Source organism: Candoia aspera, chromosome 2 (assembly GCF_035149785.1).
Source record: "Candoia aspera isolate rCanAsp1 chromosome 2, rCanAsp1.hap2, whole genome shotgun sequence".
NCBI classification, from domain to species: Eukaryota; Metazoa; Chordata; class Lepidosauria; order Squamata; family Boidae; genus Candoia; species Candoia aspera.
This window is the reverse complement of record NC_086154.1, coordinates 211,540,182-211,559,305: the sequence shown is the minus strand read 5'-3', so window position 1 is coordinate 211,559,305 and position 19,124 is coordinate 211,540,182. Positions and strand designations below refer to the sequence as shown.

At 38.6% G+C, this 19,124-nt stretch overlaps 2 protein-coding genes across 2 annotated transcripts in view; one reads left to right on the top strand and one right to left on the bottom strand.

Annotated features, from left to right (window-relative positions):
* Positions 1–3,255, top strand: part of SNX24 (sorting nexin 24) — an 82,810-nt gene extending 79,555 nt beyond the window's left edge. The window contains exon 7 of the mRNA XM_063295285.1: positions 1,342–3,255. Coding sequence (XP_063151355.1) covers positions 1,342–1,412 — 71 coding nt within the window. The 3' untranslated portion in view covers positions 1,413–3,255. The remainder of the gene's footprint in view (positions 1–1,341) is intronic.
* A 203-nt stretch (positions 3,256–3,458) lies between these two features.
* On the bottom strand, positions 3,459–18,158 carry PPIC (peptidylprolyl isomerase C). The gene is made up of 5 exons (XM_063295284.1): positions 18,006–18,158; positions 9,331–9,444; positions 7,942–8,035; positions 6,324–6,508; positions 3,459–4,240 (listed from the first exon to the last, which is right to left on the bottom strand). The coding sequence occupies exons 1-5, from the start codon at positions 18,114–18,116 to the stop codon at positions 4,106–4,108; spliced, it is 639 nt and encodes a 212-aa protein (XP_063151354.1). The 5' UTR covers positions 18,117–18,158; the 3' UTR covers positions 3,459–4,105.
* Positions 18,159–19,124: the final 966 nt, after the last annotated feature.

Genomic DNA, 19,124 nt, shown 5'->3' with positions numbered 1-19,124 from the left:
AAGCCCATTATATTTTCCCATTCTTGGGAAAAGGAGCAGAAATTTGAATTGAGACTGTTAACCTGGAATAACTGATTCCCTGGCTCATGTAAAGTCGGTGCCCCTTCCCAAATCACCTTGTACTGAGCACTTTTTGTAAAGTTAAGAAAACACTCAAACAGAACATAAAGCTCTAGCACAGTATGAAAATTTGGGTACTTCTTTCACCTTCTAAGATCCATGTTTGTACTTTTAATTTCCAGTGCAGAAGTGAAAGAATCAGAGATTATTTTGAATACTACCATTTTAGTAATTCTGTTTCCCCTAGAATTGTTTTTGTAGGAGCAGTTACTTGCCTGTAACTTTTCAGTAGACATTTATGGGATTGCACTGGGTGAGATGCCAGGCTCAGGAAAGGAGAGAGAAGGTGATTAAAATCTGAACAACTTCACTAGAGCTAAAAGATTTAAGAATCTGCTTACCCTTCTCCAGCTTATTTGAGAATGGAATGGTAGTGGTGGTGGTTTTTCCGTTTCAGGAAAGACTTTGCTTAATTCAAAACTCATTGGTCATTGGTTTAAACATGCAGAGGATACTGAACAACAATACTGGGGTAATATTAAATATAGGCTATTTCTTCATTCTAGCCATACAAATTAAATATTTATACAATATTTAAAAACATTATCTCTAAGCACTAAGGATAAAATAAGCATGTTTCAGTCACATTTATTTTTTTTTCCTGGAACTTTCCTTCTTGTTAGCATTTTGTTTTAATTCTTGTATCTGTTGAAGTGATTAACCTTGCTTAGCTTTAGGAATAACTTCTTTCTAGATAGGACTTTTTCCAAGAAGTCTATCCCATTACTTTGACTAGGAGCTTTGTAGTTTTCCTGCTCTAGAGATTTTTCTGCGACAGCATAAGCCTCTTCCAGTCAACTTGGACAAAACCGTGCTGTAAACTACAGTGGAAAAACTGCTGTGGAGTATTCCCAGTAGAAATCTTGGAATTCCTTCAAGTGTATTGAGATTTTGTTAGAAATTGAATTGCCAGTGTAATCCATCTTCCTTGTGAGAAAAGATTCAGATAAAGAGCTGGAGCCTAGCAGCATTAAGTATTAGAACATCCCTTTAAATCAATAAGCTACAAATCTGGCAGTGCATTCAAGCAATGCCCAGTGCTACACTAAAGTGGGTTTCCTGCTGAAACAGCATTACTAATAGCAAATTCTGAGCACAGATAAAACATGGTGGTGATGCAGTATCCTAAATTATACCAGGCTTTGCCTTGTTAGGTTCTACAAAAACATTTATATTGTATTGACATATGTAAGAAAGCAGTTTTTCTTCTTTTTTCCCCAGATGACTTTCCAAATGTAGTTATTGAAGGCATTCTCCATGGATTGTTCTTTCCTCACCTACAGCCCAGATAGAAAATGGATTTGGATGGAAAATAATTAGAGTAAATCCTTTTCCTCAATGTAGGGTTTTGGAGCCTTTCTTTTTTTAAAGTAAAACTCAAGTGAAGCAAGACACCCAAGTTCAAAAATGGAATCTTTGGGATTTTTTAATTGTATCACTAAAAATGGCTGCTTTTCAAGATTATGAATGAAAAAAAAACACTACTCTGTTGAAACTGGGTACTAAACTCTAAATACTTAAATTTTAAAACAGCTGGCAGTCAAATGCCAAATTATACTAACAAGTTTCATTGTGTATTTGATTGTGTGTGTGTATGAGATAAATGATTACCCTAATCCTTGTCTCAACATTGTATCCACTGCTGGCAGTGGATATGCAAAATATAATACCATGTGTGACTAAAAAATGTAAATGTTAAGAAATAACTGCCAAAACTGGAAATGCAATATAAGCTTACTGTATCAGTATTTCTGATGTCATATCATATAAGTATTGTTTTAGGGACAGAAATATGCATATGCTTGAAATTGGGCTCAGTTGTAGCTTTAATTTATGTCAGGATCTTGGCTGCAATCCTTTTATTACTCTACATTTGTTTAATGTTCTTTTCCCAAGTTCATTAACCTCTAACCTTTTGTAATAGAAATAAGAATGAACACAATTAATAAAAATAACCATCCAGTCCAGAGGTAGGCAACCCGCAACTTGAGTATCCTTTTTGCAGCTCCTGGAACTTCCCCTAATTTTATCTGCTGAAAATTGAGCAGTTTCCCATCATTTTGAGATGAAAGCACATGAAAAATGTAGTTGAAACCCTTCAAATATGTTGTTTTTAATTGTTTTTAAAACACAATTTTAACACAAGAAACTATCACCAAACCCAGGGAAAAAATGAAAATTATGGTTCCACCCAAACGTATGATATAAACCTTCCAGTGTTGACCTCATCCCCAAAGGTTTGTCCATCCTATCAGCTGTCTAAATGAACATACTGTTTTTCCAACATATGGAATCCAAAATTTTTAAAAAAGCACGGTGAAATAATGAAAGTCTGTAAAAATGCCAGCTTGCTGGTCACATGTCCATCTACCACTTTGCCAATTTTGAGTACATGTGCTGTAGCTGAATAATATTGAGGACGGAATTGTACTAAGCACATACTATGCTTCTTAACATGGGGGATTTCAGTGTCTATACTGAGGTGGCTCAGGAGTTCATGTCTACCATAACAGTTATGAACCTGTGCCAGTGGTATCTGACGCAGCAGAGCATATTCTGGTTATCCCATTCAAGTGGAGTTGCAGTCAGAGGTGTCTCCCTGTATCTCAGTTGTCACAGACAGATCATTCTCTGGCCAGCTTTAGGCTGGCCACTGGTATGAACTTTTAACCGGTGTTTAAAATACTTCCTGAACACCATTGGGGATTTTCCATCTCCTCTGTCAGCAATACTGTCAAAGCATCTCAAGCAGTAGATATTATTGCTTAAGGAGGCAGCAGCAGGTGCAGAGAGCACACTCACATCCTCTTCAAAGCAGCTTTCCAGCCTCAGATCCAAATACTGTGAACCTGTCAGGAGGAAACTTCTTAAAAACACCTTCACTTTCTGAAGTCCATTTGTCTGTCACCCAGGAGAGAACTTTCTCCAATGCTGAACAAAATTCAATTCCCCCAGTTTCATTCAGCCCGTTTTTTTCCACTGTCTTGAAATGAGTCTAGACATTTGCGGTCAACCAGGCCTTTTTACTCTGAATTAGTTTAATAGTGATGTTAACAGTTTTTATGAGATTCTGAGTTTTATGTTTTGCTTCTTACTAACTGTAATGAATGTCCTATGACAGAAATATGCAGAATAATGAATGTCCTATGGCAGAAATATGGGAGATAAATCATAACAATAAATAATACTCTTGTCTTGGTTTATATTATTACTGTTGTGTTGGGTATAGAAAATGACAATATATTTACATCTTTTAAAACTAATTGGTCTGGATTAAGTAAAAATCATGCATGACAAAACAGAGCATTGCTTTAAAAAAGGATATATTTCATCAGCAGTTTAATATTTGTACATAAAGTAAACAAGATTTTCAGTGATAATTATAAAAGTAATAAGTAACTATAATAACAACATATTTTGCATTTTGACAAATTCAAACTTATTCCAAAAGTCTGGTTGGAAGTAAAGTCTTTTAATAAATGATATCTATAGAGAGAAAGTGATTGAAAAGGATTATGTAAAGTATTTCTTACATCAGTAGAGGATTCAGTATAATTTGTCCAATAACGTAGTAATTCTTCCTTGTCTACTTTCAGATTCATAAATTAGGAAATCTGCAGAATATGTGCTGGAGAAGTGCTGATTGAATAAGAAGGGTTTTCATTCAAAGTTTCAAAATTTCAAAGTTACTAGACAAAGAGATTAAAAAGATTCATAAGGTGAATACTAGTAAACAAACAGCAAGGAGCTATAGATGTTTGTAGTGTATAAAGACATCTCGCTGTCAATCTCTTTAAATCGATACCTATGAAACGTTTTACCTCAGAAGGCAATAGCATAGCATTAATATTTCCTCATTTAATACCTAGGTATTTGTTACCTGCTAGTTCATGTTGTGCAGTCTCTGAAAAGTATTTTCTGATAGAAGCCTCACACAGTATTAACCAGAGGAAAAGTGGTTGCAGCTCATTTGCTCCTATTTCTGTCAACTCGTCCAATCCTCTACTTCAACCACAAATGGCTCTTTTACATCTGTTTTTCCACTGTTAATGATCACACAGTCCTGAAGAGGCCGGTCATGTTCATCTGTTGCCTGAAGTTCTATATCATGTACTACTGACTAAAAAGAGAGAGAGGCTTTTGTTGAAAAGGAAAAACTAGGTATGAAACACCCAACAGAAAAGGCATGTACTGTAGTCTAAAATTTTGTAGGATTCTTCACTTTAGAGGTTTTGCATCTCCACATGTTAATCACCATGGACGGAATCTGTTTTTCTCTCCTAGTGACTTCAACAACAAAAGTACACAGAAGGAAAGTGGGTAGACAAGAAAAATACAAAAACTGTTCTTTTACAGAGGCATTCCTCATTTCAAAGTTGTTTACATACAATGCCCTTTCAGTGTCAAAAAAATCAACTCTATACATCCCAGCAATGATCAGATGTAATCATAGGGCTTGCCTTCCAGAACCAAAGAAACTCAAATTGAGAAAAAGTTGTCTCCATCTCTGTAGCTTATTTATATCCAAGAATAAAAACAAGCAGACTTTACATTCATTCCAGGTACTGTTTTCTGTCTTGTACAGAGGTTGATTTAAGATAAAGGTAACAAAGTTATTGCACTGGAAAAAGGAAATACTGAGCAGAGTTCTTTGCAGGAAATATTATATATTATATCTACAGGCCATTTTATCTTAGCATTGTAAAGGAAGTGCCCTGTTTTCTTGTGCTCACACACAAATGAATCTGTGCAAAAATCAAAGCCTGGTTCACATCAGACAGGATCAAGCTTTTCTTTCTAAAAAGTATGTTTCCAGGGGCCAGAGAGATAGGCTCAAATACTTTTAGTCTTAATATAAATATAAATATAATCATCAGGGTTTGGAGAAGGAATAAAACAGTGCATTAATCTTTATAGGACTTAACATACCTATTTTGACCCCTTATTATAGCTAAAAATCATGACACTAAAATCTGGCAATGTGATTCGGGCATGCAAAAAAGAGGCTATGGGGCTATATGCATTTTCTGGGCTGCAGGTCAACCATTTCTAAAGTCAAGAAGTGTATCATGTATAAGACATGAGATATAACACTTATATTTTTCTGCATGTATTGAGAAAGTCTTGTGTAGGAATATTTGTGAGGAAAGGCTAAGCAGATTTCATTTCTAAAAGGGGGATGTGCAGAGATTCAGAGCTCATATGCTCTTCTTTTCCATTAGAGCTCCTATTCATTTCTGTTTATTCAGTTGGCTAGAAGAAAATAGATTACCAAGCCCAGTCACAATTAATAAAACCCTCTTAAAAATGGAATTTATTCACAGTAATATTAAATTAGACATTCCATAAAGCTGTATTTTTTAGCCAGTGCCTAAAAAGACACTTCACTCTATGTATACCAAAGAAGGAAAGCAGAATAAAAATAACTCAGGAAGTTTCATTTAGAGAAATGAAAATTAAATAAAGACATGATATTCAGTGTTAAATGATCTGCATATTAAATACCGTCTTCAGTTTTACTGCAACAAATGCAATATATTGACCTAAATGTGAAAGATGTACAAAATCACCAGTTCTAGAGGATGGAACATCCTGGTGTTTCCCAGAACAACCTGTTTCAGAATGTATCATTTCAAGCCATTTGGGGATAGGGCTGTTTTCTGGTTGGACCATATCCAGAATCCTGCAAACCATTTTTTGTTCTGCAAAATTTACTTTTGGAAACTGCTGAATCATCAAAAGAATATAAATATTGTACCAACTACAGTCCTATTGACAAATAACAAAAGCTAAAACCTTTCCTTATATTTTGAAAAGCAAGAAGGGTAAGGAATTCTTGCTCGATCTGAAAATAAAACAAAGGTAATTCTCACCACCTAGGGAATTACACAATCTTTGTTCCATCAGTAAGATGCTTTTCTAGGCATCATCATTTTAATGTTTTCAATGTGGAGGTAGGCTGATGTGAAGAAGATTCCTTAAAGCATTCAAGGTGCATCCCTCATATGGCTTTAAAAGCAAATATTAGCACTTTTTCCCCATTTATAAGATACAAGATGTTATATATCCATCAAAGTCATATAAACTAGATTCTATAAACCAGCATGAGAGTGCACAACTGGTACAATTTTAGAACTAAGGAAACATACACTCAGAATACTGTTCTATTTCTAATGTACAAAAGCATTGTAGATTTCACCTACCATTCCATCAATGACTTTTCCAAATACTACATGTTTACCATCTAACCAGCCAGGCTTTGTTACAGCAATGAAGAACTGGGAGCCGTTAGTATTTGGACCAGAATTAGCCATGCTGACCCAACCAATGCCATAGTGCTTCAGCTTGAAGTTTTCATCAGGAAACCTATCTCCATAGATGCTCGTTCCTAGATGACAAGATATTGGTTTACATTAGAAGAAGCAAGACTATAAAAGTCAAAGTTGTTTCGAAAGGTTTACAACATGGCATTCTCTGGAGGGATATGCAAAATGTTAAATAGTTCAAGTATTTTACCCAATTTGATTCTGAAATAGTTGTTCTGAGGTCAAAATGGGTTGCTCTGACCATTCTGGAAACGCATTGTTTGAAATAGCTGTGTTCCAAGTCTGAAAGCAGTATTTTGACCCTGAGACAAGACTGTTTCAAGTACCAAACACTTTCAGAAAGCTCAGATCACCCTGTTTCAGGCCCAGACAACTACTTAAATGAAAGAGAGAATTTGGGGCTCAAAAAATTTCAAATTCAAAATGTTTTGCACGTTTGGATATACAAAACCATCTAAATGGTGTCTAGAAAATGTCTAAATTTCCTGCAAAATGATGCAGCAGTCTTTATGCAGATAGTGAGGATGAGAAGATTCATCCGTGCAGGATACGTACTGATCCCTTTCAATCACTCCCATTTGCTGAACTTCTGTCTACACTGTGAGGATCTACTACTGCTAGTAAGGCTGCAGCATGTTCTTCTTTGAAAATACTTCCATAATTATTTGAAAGAAAAAGCAGTCTTTTTCTTAAGATGTAATAACTCTCCAGTCTTTAACAGAGACTCTGAGCCAAAAAAAATTACTTTCTACAAACATGATAAGGGAAATCATACCTTCACCATACCTTTCTGATAGGATGACTGGCATGGCCACATGTATTGAAAAACTGGATTTGAGAATGCTGTATTGTAAGCTGTGAATAGTAGATGTTCAGTTTCAGTTCTGAGCAGTAGATAGACTGATCACTACTTTCATGAATAATCTCTGCTAGTTTAAGACAAATGGTCAGTATTTGCTGAATCAAGGCATAAGGCTGTTTCTTTGCCTCAGCATGTTTAAATCTAGATTCAACATCAAGAAGATTCTTATTGCCAATTTTAATGCAGATTAATTACATTAAGTAGCAAGGAATAGGAACCAACTTAACTAGGCTTACTCTGATGTTAGTGCAAATGAGTTCTATTGCATGCAGTCTTCAGTCTGCAACAGGCAGGCTAGTTTAAGGCAAGTTGATGCCAAGCAGAAATTAAAGTGTATGAGACTGAGTAGATTGTGTGTGTGTGTGTGATTTAATACACACTAAATTATGTATGTGCAGGATAATACAGAAGTTCAACACATTTTGCAATGTGATATATTTAAAGAGATTTTTTTTATTTGTATAATATGCTAGAGTTATATATTATTGTTGAAGGAAACTTTATTAATCAGAAGTGGCAAATATAATAAAGCTGCAATGTGTATTTAATTGCCAATATTTATTTGGCCCTGGTATATTGGCTCAATCACAAAGTTCTGTCAACATGAATATTCTCTAAAGAAAGCACTGTTACCTCCAGTACCATCTCCAGCAGTAAAGTCACCTCCTTGAATCATAAAATCTTTGATTACGCGATGAAATTTGCTTCCTTTGTAGCCAAATCCTTTCTAAATTTAAAACACAGTTGCAGTTCAGAAAAATTACTACAATTAACAATGGATACAATTAAATATTCAACAAAATAACTGTTGTGTGTGTGGTCATTTAATTTAAATAAAGGAAAACCAGAACATCCTCTTTGGTTTATTTGATAGGCAGATCTACACCTAACCCCAGCTTAATTTTGACTCACCCTTTCTATATTCAAGACTACCATGCTTCCGATTTCTACCTTGAATGTCCACCATTTTCCCTCATTAATTGTATTTTATTAGATTTGGAAGGCCGCTTGACTCCGTTACTAGGTCAGTTGGATGTTGTGCCACTGACAGCCATCGGACACAAAAGACTATTTCTTCAAAGGGATCTAGAGCAGGGATCTTCCAGTAAGAGCAATTTATCTATGGGTTCCTTGCCAAAAGAACCAACCAGAGTTAACATCTGTAAGATTATAAACATATAATTGTACTGCTGCTTAAGGCTGTGAAGTATGATCTCCTTTGATTTTTTTTTTTTTAAAGATCAGCCTCCAGGGAGTTCAAATTTTTGAATGGTTAATACACAACTGCTTCTTTGAGTCAGGTACGAGGACTGCAGACTGAGCAATGAATCCTGCTATCAAAGAAATTCTTACAAAAGAATTGAAGAATTCACAGGAGCAGAATCTTGATAGCTTGGGCTGGCTGTGGTTCTGTAGCCAACACTTGCACTTTCCAAGGCTTCTTGACTGTGCATGCATCTCTACATGAGGTCAGAGCCAATAGCCTCCTTTCCTTTTCCACTCTAAATCTGAGGCTGAAAGGTATGGCTGGAGATCATCTCTCTAAAGGGTTCTGCACTCAGAACAGCTGTGAAAACCCACAGCTCCAAACTTAAGAAAGGTAAGCGGATTGTTTCTGACAGTAACCTGCCAAGGCACCCAGTGCAATGACCAAATGCCACAATCCCTTCATTGGAACCAAAGGGAAAGGCTTACTGTTTTTCTGATGACTACAAAGCCATAACAGCCAGTTTCTCCTTCTATCTACAAAAGACTGAGATTTGGGTTTGGGGGTTAGATAGAAAAGCTCGCTCTACTGCCCTTGCCCAAACCCACCAGGCCTGGAGGAGGATCTTCAAGACACCAACTCTGAACTGAAAAGGAAAACTTGAACTCTTTCCCATCACTAGAAAATAATGGATCAGTCACTACAATAGGGACTTTAAAACATGGCATCAGATAAAGAAGGACATGTGAACAAACTACTACTACTACTAAGTACATAAATTTCTTTTCACTTAAATATGGGAACAAAGCTCTTACTTCTCCAGTTGCAAGTTTAATGAAGTTTTCAACTGTCTTTGGTACTACTTTTCCAAACAAGCCGATTACAATTTTGCCAGCATTTCTGTCACCAATCTGTATCTCAAAGAAAACCTGGAAATTTTCAAAAATAAAAAAAGAATCACTGTCAATATGATATATCATCATTAGACTAGGCTACTTATTAGCTACTTACCAGAAGATAAAACATTTGGATTCTAATGTGTTTTTCAGGTTGTAGAAGGAATCATTCTTTCTAACAAGATCTTTGCGCAGGAGAGAAGATTCAATGTTTGTCAATTCCCTTTCCCACATTCAAACCCCTCTCTCCAATGTTATCTCCCATTTCTCTGGACTATATTTATAGTGTGGAGGTCAGAAATACTCACTTCCAATCATAATTGTCATGCTGCCTACCCCTGAATGTAAAGAAATATCAGTTACATCTGTTTTCCACCACTAGCTATGCAAGTATGTAAGCTAAGGTTTATACTTTTATAACCTTCCTATATTATGATATCAAACTTCTGAAGGACTGTATCAAGTGGAATTAGAAGTTCAGAAATACAACTGTATGCGTAAGTCATAGAACCAAATGTTGTAGCACTTCCTGACTTCCTAGCAGAAATACTCTTCAGTATCTAACCATACTTCACGTACTGTAAACCAGGGTTTCTCAACCAGGGTTCTGTGGAAACTTCGGGTTCCACAAGCGGTCACTAGGGGCTCCCTGGGAGATCACAATTTATTTAAAGCATTATTTCAAATTTGGGCAATTTCACATTTAAAGAGGCAAGTTTCATTCTTTATTTTTAGTTTAAGAACACTGTTAATGCATATATACAGGCCTACACATGAAATGAATATAATAATCTTGTACTTAATTGTGCTTCTGGCCTATATTTGAGCCTGAATGTGCAGGGGTTCCCTGAGGCCTGAAAAATATTTCAAGGTTTCCTCCAGGGTCAAAAGGTTGAGAAAGTCTGCTATAAGCTGTAAATCCTTTCTTTTTTTGTTCTTTAATTTTCTAGCCAAGTGCAAAAGCTGGCTTGCAGCTAAACCTCAAAAAAACCAAGATTATGGCAACCAGCTTGATTGATAACTGGCAAATAGAGGGAGAAAATGTAGAAGCAGTGAAAGACTTTGTATTCCTAGGTGCAAAGATTACTGCAGATGCTGACTGCAGTCAGGAAATCAGAAGACGCTTAATCCTTGGAAGAAGAGCAATGACAAATCTCGATAAAATAGTTAAGAGCAGAGACATCACACTGACAACAAAGGTCCGCATAGTTAAAGCAATGGTGTTCCCTGTAGTAACATATGGCTGCGAGAGCTGGACCATAAGGAAGGCTGAGCGAAGGAAGACCGATGCTTTTGAGCTGTGGTGTTGGAGGAAAATTCTGAGAGTGCCTTGGACTGCAAGAAGATCAAACGAGTCCATACTCCAGGAAATAAAGCCAGACTGTTCACTTGAAGGAATGATATTAAAGGTAAAACTGAAATACTTTGGCCACATAATGAGAACACAGGACCCCCTGGAGAAGATGCTGATGCTAGGGAGAGTGGAAGGCAAAAGGAAGAGGGGCCGACCAAGGGCAAGATGGATGGATGATATTCTAGAGGTGACGGACTCATCCCTGGGGGAGCTGGGGGTGTCGACGACCAACACGAAGCTCTGGCATGGGCTGGTCCATGAAGTCACAAAGAGTCAGAAGCGACTAAATGAATAAACAACAATTTTCTAGCCAAGATTCAACACTATGTGGCTATTAAGAATGTTCAGTTCTCATTGGCCTGTTTCTGGGAAGTAAGGGGTGTTAGATTTATTCACTTAAGAGTTTAAAAAAATAATTGATTTTTTTCAAACTTCAGCATTGCATCAAATATGGCCATAGCTACTTCTCAGTGTTTCTCAGTGGCTCCATTTTGGCTCCTATCAGTATTAAAGCTATCCAAGTTCACTATCAAAGGAAGCAACACTCAGTTACTGTTGTAGAAAATAAATGTATAATGACTTTTCACTTGACACAACAGCCACATAGATTAAATGCTATGCTTTGGAGAGGGGAAACACACTATGACATGAACTTTCTTTTAAAAAAAAATAAGAATGGAAATTTAAAAATGTAAAAATATGCAAAGTTACCCAATCAAAACAATGCCCATCCTGCCCAACTATGCAGGATGTTGCATAGATTTTTATTTCTCATAAAACTCTCTGCCTTCCCCACATATCATGGTCCTAACAAAAGTTAAGAAGTTAGCGTCTGCTCTGAACAATGAAAACACAAAAGATCAACTGCAACGGATGTGTTTAACTTCATATCTAGGTCAGCCCTGAGGCACGACCACATAAAGCTTAAAACTGACCAAGGTTAACCAGTCAATTACCCCTTTTTGTTTCTCCAAATTTCACCAATCTCATTTTTCCTTTTCTTCTACGTGTATCTAATCTCATTGTTTTATCTGACCCACTGTTTAAAGACAGTAAGATGCAAGTTCTACAAGAGGGAGAACCATTTCTATCATTTTTTCTATCCTATACATCTTTAAGAACTTTTTAAAGTATTTATAAAATTATACAGATATTTAGATTCAAGCTTCAGTGATTGCCCATTGGCTGGAAAACAGAACACAGAGGAATATTGAACCATGATGGACGAGCTTTGTTAATTGATACCAGAATGCCAATCTTTTTAAGACCACAATTTCTACTGGGCTATGATCTCATAACATCTGTCCAAAGCATGCCTTCAGAAATATATTAGGAAAGCAGAACACAAGGGAGGGGTGGCAAAGCAGTGAAATGATCCAGCTTCCAGGGCTCCCCCAAAACTGGAACTTGGGGTTAAAGGTAGGGGCTCTTGAGCTTGGAAGCACAGATGGTTATACTATTACATTACCTGCATATGCTACAAAACAGGCATAAAATTAAGTGATACTAGAAGGATACATAAATATGTCCATTACTCTTTTATGCTTTTCTCGTAAGTGGCCATTTAAAGGAAAAATCAGGATTCCTCATCAATTGGTCCTGATCTGATACCTGTTGTAACTTGCTATTTATTATAGTGACTATCTCTATAAGGGAATTATAAATCCCGCCAAGGTCTGCAGATTGTCAAATGTTAGAACACACCTGGCTTTTGTTCTTTTTTGCTCTAACTAAATAATCAAGGCACAGCAACATCCCATATTTCTACCTGAAATCAAACCATTTTCCAATGGTCTAGATAAAGATCCCAATATTTGAAAATATTATAAATATTTAGACAATTAGTAAAAAGCTAGTGCTACTTCAGGTCTCTTTACCAAGACTTGTTAATATCAAGAAAAACAATTATGTTTGTGTTAACTAATATCTCCTTTTTAATTCAGAACGCCATTAGTTTAATTATTTGAATAATTAATTCAATGGCATTGTATCACATATGGTTCACACAAATAAGTAAAATTTTTCACCAAGCATGATTTATGAACAGAAGCAATAAATTATGGGTTTAAGATATTAAAACATTTTGAAACCATATTTGTTACCAGCTTCCTGATTACACACAAATAGGGACACGTGGTTTATCTGTGAATTCCTTTTGGTGCTCCACTCATATCTCTAGCCAATCCACTGAAGTGCAAGGCAAGAGCAGCTAAAAAGGAGAGAAAACTAGCCAATATTACTTGGCTTCACTACAAATGGTTTCTGGCTTGTTCAACCAATCATGATGGATTTGTGTACAATATTATTCATGGCTTAGCATTATGCATGGAATTGTTTAACCATGACACATTAAACAAGCCATAGTGCCCTGATTCACATATCCATGGTAAGCCATAGTTGGGTGTGATATGTCCACGGCTTAATGTGATATGTGAACCAGGCTATTTCATTATACTAGACCCCTTCCCTCCTTGGACTGTTCCCTATTTTTTAAATATCTTACATGCTATCCACAAGATGCAAATGTGTACTTTGGTACAACTGGGGCACTACTCATTAGGGCATCAATCAATAGATCTATTAACCTCCCATACAAAAGTCATACATGCCTGTGATCAGATATGGATGTTGAGTCTGTATCACACATGCTATTAAAATGTCCCAATGATGATTGAAACTCATCCTAATCATCAGTAATTTTAATTGTTCCTGTGATTATGAAATCATTGCTCTTCTTTTGTGTGAATCATCAGAAACCTCTAAGAATGTTACAGAATTCCTACCAGATATCTACTGTACCTGGTACCTCCTTCTCACTATTAACCAGATCAGGATTTTCATGTCATGTTATCTTTTTGTTTACCATGTCTGATGCATTTATTTTCTATGTCTAGTCTTGAAAAGAAAGAAAAAGAAAGAAAGAAAGAAAGAAAGAAAGGAAGGAAGGAAGGAAGGAAGGAAGGAAGGAAGGAAGGAAGGAAGGAAGGAAGGAAGGAAGGAAATATATATTGCACCAGGAATACACAACTTGTGCCGTCTAGCGTTTTTGGACCACAAGTCCACAATCCCTTGCCATCAGCCATGCTGCTAGTTGAAATCCAAGACATTTTGATGGCAAGTTGCCTGCATGTGTTCTAGATGGTGTACTAGGAGAAGACATAAGAAGGCAATAGATTTATTTCTTATACAGGGTCTCCTTAAATAGGTATACAAACAATTTATTTTGTGAAAGAGCATAAAACAACACTCTGGATTAACAAATACTCAATAATTGAGGACTGCATGTTCACACCACATGCTAAACCATTATGTGGTGAGTTTGTTGTTTTGGCTTAGTCTGATGAATTCACGTATTGTGCCTTACCATTATGTGTGTGCCGCCTTAAGTTCTTGCTTGAGCAGAAAGGTGAGACAGATCCAATAAACAAGTAACTATGGTTTGTTCAAGAAACTATTATTAAAATGTCCTGGCTGTGGGCACATTTCCTAAAATACTAGATACTTCTTTATATCAATTATAGTTACAGGTCACAAGTAGTCCAAAGTTGTCACAACTGGTTCAAAATCAATTTCAGTCAAAGTAGATAAGTCATGAGTACAATCCTGGAAACTGTAACACTAACTTCGCCAGTACCATTTTGCAAACTTTAACTCTAAGGTGCCTTCTCTGCACTAATAAGCAGATTGCTTACACACAGCAACAAGCTGAAGACATGTGTTTAAACCAGCATGTTTTTATGTCTGCATGCTTGCTACTTATAGAGGAGACATACCAAACTATCTGATTCTGTGCATCAGACAGTATCCCCCTACTCTGCTATAAATAGCTTCAGTAGTGCCTTTCATTTGTCTGTTTCTTGCAACTATACCTTCTAGAGAAATGAATAATAATCATACTATCCACACAGGACAAGAGTGACTTCTCATATAAGATTCTCCCTTTCCACTATGGACTTTCATAAAGTAAAAACAAATTGAAGGGTCACTACTCTTTCAAGGCAACCAAACTTTAAGAAATACAAAGAATGATACTTTTCTAGCCTCTAAGGTTGAGAAAATCCTTACCTATCTGTAAGTTTTTTTGGCTGCACAAGATTTTTCCATGCCTCTTGTTTTTAATGCTACATGTAAAAACATTCTTAGAAGTAGTACATCTTGAGAAGGAGGCACATCTTAAGGCAGAATTTGAAAGCATGGAAGCAAAAAGCTTGTTCCTCTCACCTTCTTAAGCAGTTTTCACTCAACAATGTCCATTAAAAGCCAAGTTATATTGACAGATCTTGATAGAGATTCCTGTTAGTTCATATACATGCACACCCAGAGAATAATCTGAGAACAGTCAGTTTAAAATTATCAATTTTACATTTACCTTTGTTCTTCCCTCCTACTTTTCATTCATTCATAATTATCTTGTTTTTCTAAAATGTTAAGGGATGTGCATTTAAGGGGTAAATCTTCCAGTCACCACCTGCAGGGTTACATTGCCCTAAGAAAGCCTGTGTATTTCAACCCAAATTCAACTTTAAGTTCACATTGAGACTGTTACTTGCCTACAACAGACTGATGCTCTCACACAGATCAATGATATGTATCCAACAGGGATGGAGTCTTCCCCTGACTATAGAAATGGAAGTGTTTATATCAAGTTCATTCCAGTTCCTTCCTCCACAAACATATTCAACCAGGATCTTCACTAGTGACTTCAAGTCTTATAGCATCAGCCATAACTAAAGTAATGCAAAACCTGTCCTCATGACTGCAATTTCAGTGCCACGATGGTTCAATGACTCTAGAATGTGCTAAGGGCTCATCCTCTTGATCCACTAATTGCAGGACAAAAACACTACAGACGCAGCTTACATTTATCCTTAGCTGCTCTGGGTTTAAGGAGTGTTTTTCTTCTTCTCTGGATATAAGTCTTGATGTATGAACATTGTACAACGTATCATTGATAAAACAGTTGATGACAAAGTTGTGGGCTGGGATCTGCCCAGCTTTTATTGGCCAATTTTAGCTGCAGTGAGAACACCGCCCACCTCTAGTCACTAGGCACCGCCCTCCATGGCTATTTTGGCTTGAGCGACAGAAGAAACCAGTCCCTGGCTTCTGTAGAGGCATCTCTCTGTGTAATGCCTACCTGGAACTTTTCAAAGCTCCATTCAGGCATTGCGTGGATTCTGTATATACAGAGGTCTAGTGTTCTGGAAAACCATTTAACACAAGTATAGTTGTCACTGGAAAAGCTGTAGACTTTTCTGTTTTAGAAACAGGAATAGCACTAGGAAGGTTGAATTAAACTGGGAAGAAGAACTAGGTTGTACCAGCTGTGTATTGCTGGTTCTGTCCCTAGTGAGTGTGTTACACTGTTTTTACTGTTCCTGCTGACAACCATCACATGGATATGTTTTCTACTCTATTTGTTACTTTTGGGATGAAGTCATTTTGCGTACTCCACAGGGTATTTCAGGCACCGGTGGCCATAGCTAGTTCCTGCCAACTGTCATTCCCTTGTAATAGGTATCGATAAGGATTATTTGGAAGGATGGATGAAATTGACAAGGGCTTTGCCAGTTTCCCACCGTAGCCCTAGTGAAAGGAAGATCAGGAGACCTGGGTACAAAAACAGCCCAGCCTATAGGTCAGTATGAAGGACCTATCTGGAATGAAACGGAAGTTATCCTAATGCATCAAGCACAGCCCCTCCCGCTTTACCCCACACGCCACCTCTGCTCCACTGCCCTGGTCAGCCAGACTATTTTTGGACACATCTCTGCTGTTCTTCCACAAGACCAGTAGACCCATGTGCAGAAATAGCCCAGGTGCAGAGGAATGCATAGATAACCCTGATGAAGGTATGCAAGAACCCTTAAGAAAGAAAAGGCAACTTAGTCCTAAAACAGGGGAAAGTGTGAGAAAATCAAAATAATCCTTACTCTGTTTGATGTAAGAGGGGGCAAAGAAAAATTCTGGCAGACTACAAGGTTCTCTGACTATACCTTACAACACCAAGGATTATTCCTGTAATCCTTTGGATGTCTGTTTCTTGAGCTGGCCTATCTCAAGGGCTGACATCAAGTGGCAGGTTACTGGTGCAGATCACCTCCATACTGATGACCTCTCAGGCAATTTGAAAGATGGCCAAAGCTTCCATCCTGGACACCCATACTCATCCAAGCCCATCGCATCACACCTTAAAGACAACACTCTGTGGTGGCTTTTCCTGCCGACTGACCCCAACCATCACTGTCCTTAAATTGTCCTACAGTAAAGTAGGTCAGGTAGGACCAATGCAAGCACCAGTACTGAGGCAGACTGGAGTTCAGCCATCAGGGCAGTGCAAATGCCTGCATACTTTTCTGCCAGGTCAAGGAGTGAAAAAATGCATGTTAACACAGCCTTGAGGAAGGGCTCTCTAAGTCCCCCTTGGAGACCCTCCCACAGAAGGATACAATGGCTATTTCCTCACTAGTGATTTATATCATCACCAAACTATCACTGTGGCAATAAGTGCGTAAGTGCCAGAAGTATGCATTTCACCACAGTACTAATATGCCATGGCAGCATCTTTTTCCTGTTGTGTCCCAATGGCATTGCCCTTATTGTGTCCCCATCCCATGAGCCAGTCTCACGTTGTCCTTAGCTGTACTGGTGTTGAAAAGTGGTTTCCCCTACCCCAGTACTGACACTATCCAAAGGCAGCCTCAAGGTGCTCTCCATTAGGGGTGGGTGGGTCGGTGGGCAGTCAGGTGACTAGAGTAATCAGGAACCAAATCAATGAAGGCACAAGAGGGATTGGCAAGAGGACTGTAACATTTTCGCCGGTACTGTATAGGTTTCTGCAACCCAAGCAGGGTTTTGTAGACGACACTGCAAACCCCCAGAGGTCACGAATGAGAAAAAGGCCAACAAGGTTCTGAGCAAAAGAGCAACAGGTCAAATTGCAACAGATGCAGTCCCAGCATGGCCAGCCAGAACGCTGAGAAATCGAAGTTCTAAGGCAGAGCCTTTGTTCTTAGCAAAGAACAGCAAACGGAAAAAGAAACAACCTGGGACACAGAAGAAACGCCTTGGACACAGCCAAGGCACAGGATCGCGCAGCAGGAAGGCGTGGCGCTCCCGAAGTTAACTTTTAGCCTCTGCAGCGGGCGGGGAGGTGGGGAGGGGAGCGGACTGTCCGCATCTCCAAAGCAAAGCCTGCCACGCCCCGCAGCCTGGCTCCCCGCTTCAGGGCGATAGTCACCTTAGCGGTCACGGTGGGTCCTCTTCTCCGGGCGGCCTCGGCCCCTGGAAGGCGCCCCCAGACGCCCCAGAGAAGACACAGGAGCAGCGAGCCAGCGGCGAGGCGGCCCATCCTCTCATCCCCGTCGTTCGCCCGTGACGTCCCAGCGCCTGCGCGGCTACCCCACCCTGCTGACACTCTGGCAGGGGCGGACCCGCGCGGTGGGAAAGGCGGGGCGGGGCCGGCGGTCGCGCTGAAACTGGCCTCGCTGCTTTCGCTGCGGGATCAGCTGTGGGGTGGGCCGTTTTCTGCCTCCCCCGGAGGGTCGCGGTTGCTCCCGCTGGGGATGCGCGCAGAGGATGCGGAGCTCGAGAGCCGGCGCTGAAAGTAAGGTCGCCGGGCGTGGAGCCTCATGCAAATGTCATTTGGAGTGGGGACCTGAGAAGGAGAACTTCTAGGATGTTACTAAACCCCGGACTGAAAAATGAAATAAATTGGCGTTATGATTCCTATTTTTGCCAAAACAAGTTAGATGTTATTCAGAGGCAATTATGTATTGTTTGTTACTAGAATATTAGTACAGGTAAATTGGTATCCAGCTGGCAGCTGACTTGAGGGAAAAATACGGTAAATTTATCCTGTAACTTTAAAAAAATATATTTTAATGTAATGTAAAACGTTTTTGTTTTTTTAAGTAGGTTTGTGCAAAATAGGAGTTCACAAACAAGCCTGCGGCTTATGTTACGATGTGGACTGTTCCTATCCAGCCTGGTGAGACAGTCCTATCTTGTTTCAGCATATTCCATTCATTTGCTCCACACATCACAAAAGAAGCTCAGCATGCCATGAACAGACTCCAAACTGCCCGATTGATTCTGGCATTTTAGCTCACATGCTACAAACTTTAGAGCATTTATACACACTTACATACATATCCGTTCAATCTTGTCTGATTCTCAGAGACTGACTGGACAAGTCCCTGCAGTTTTCTTGGCAAGATTTTTCAGAAGTGGTTTGCCATTGCCTTCTTCCTAGGGCTGAGAGAAAGTGACTGGCCAAAGGTCACCCAGCTGGTTTTGTGTCTAAGGCAGGACTAGAACTCACTCTCTCCCAATTTCTGGCCTGATGCCTTAATCACTA

Bases quoted from the DNA above. Each gene is read 5' to 3' on its own strand.
- PPIC (XM_063295284.1), bottom strand. From the start codon at position 18,116: ATGGGCCGCCTCGCCGCTGGCTCGCTGCTCCTGTGTCTTCTCTGGGGC. The intron at 9,445-18,005 runs GTGACTATCGCC...GAAAATTTCCAG, and splicing joins GACCCACCGTGACCGCTAAG to GTTTTCTTTGAGATACAGAT. The intron at 4,241-6,323 runs GTAGGTGAAATC...CTCTCTTTTTAG, and splicing joins GAAAAGTCATTGATGGAATG to TCAGTAGTACATGATATAGA.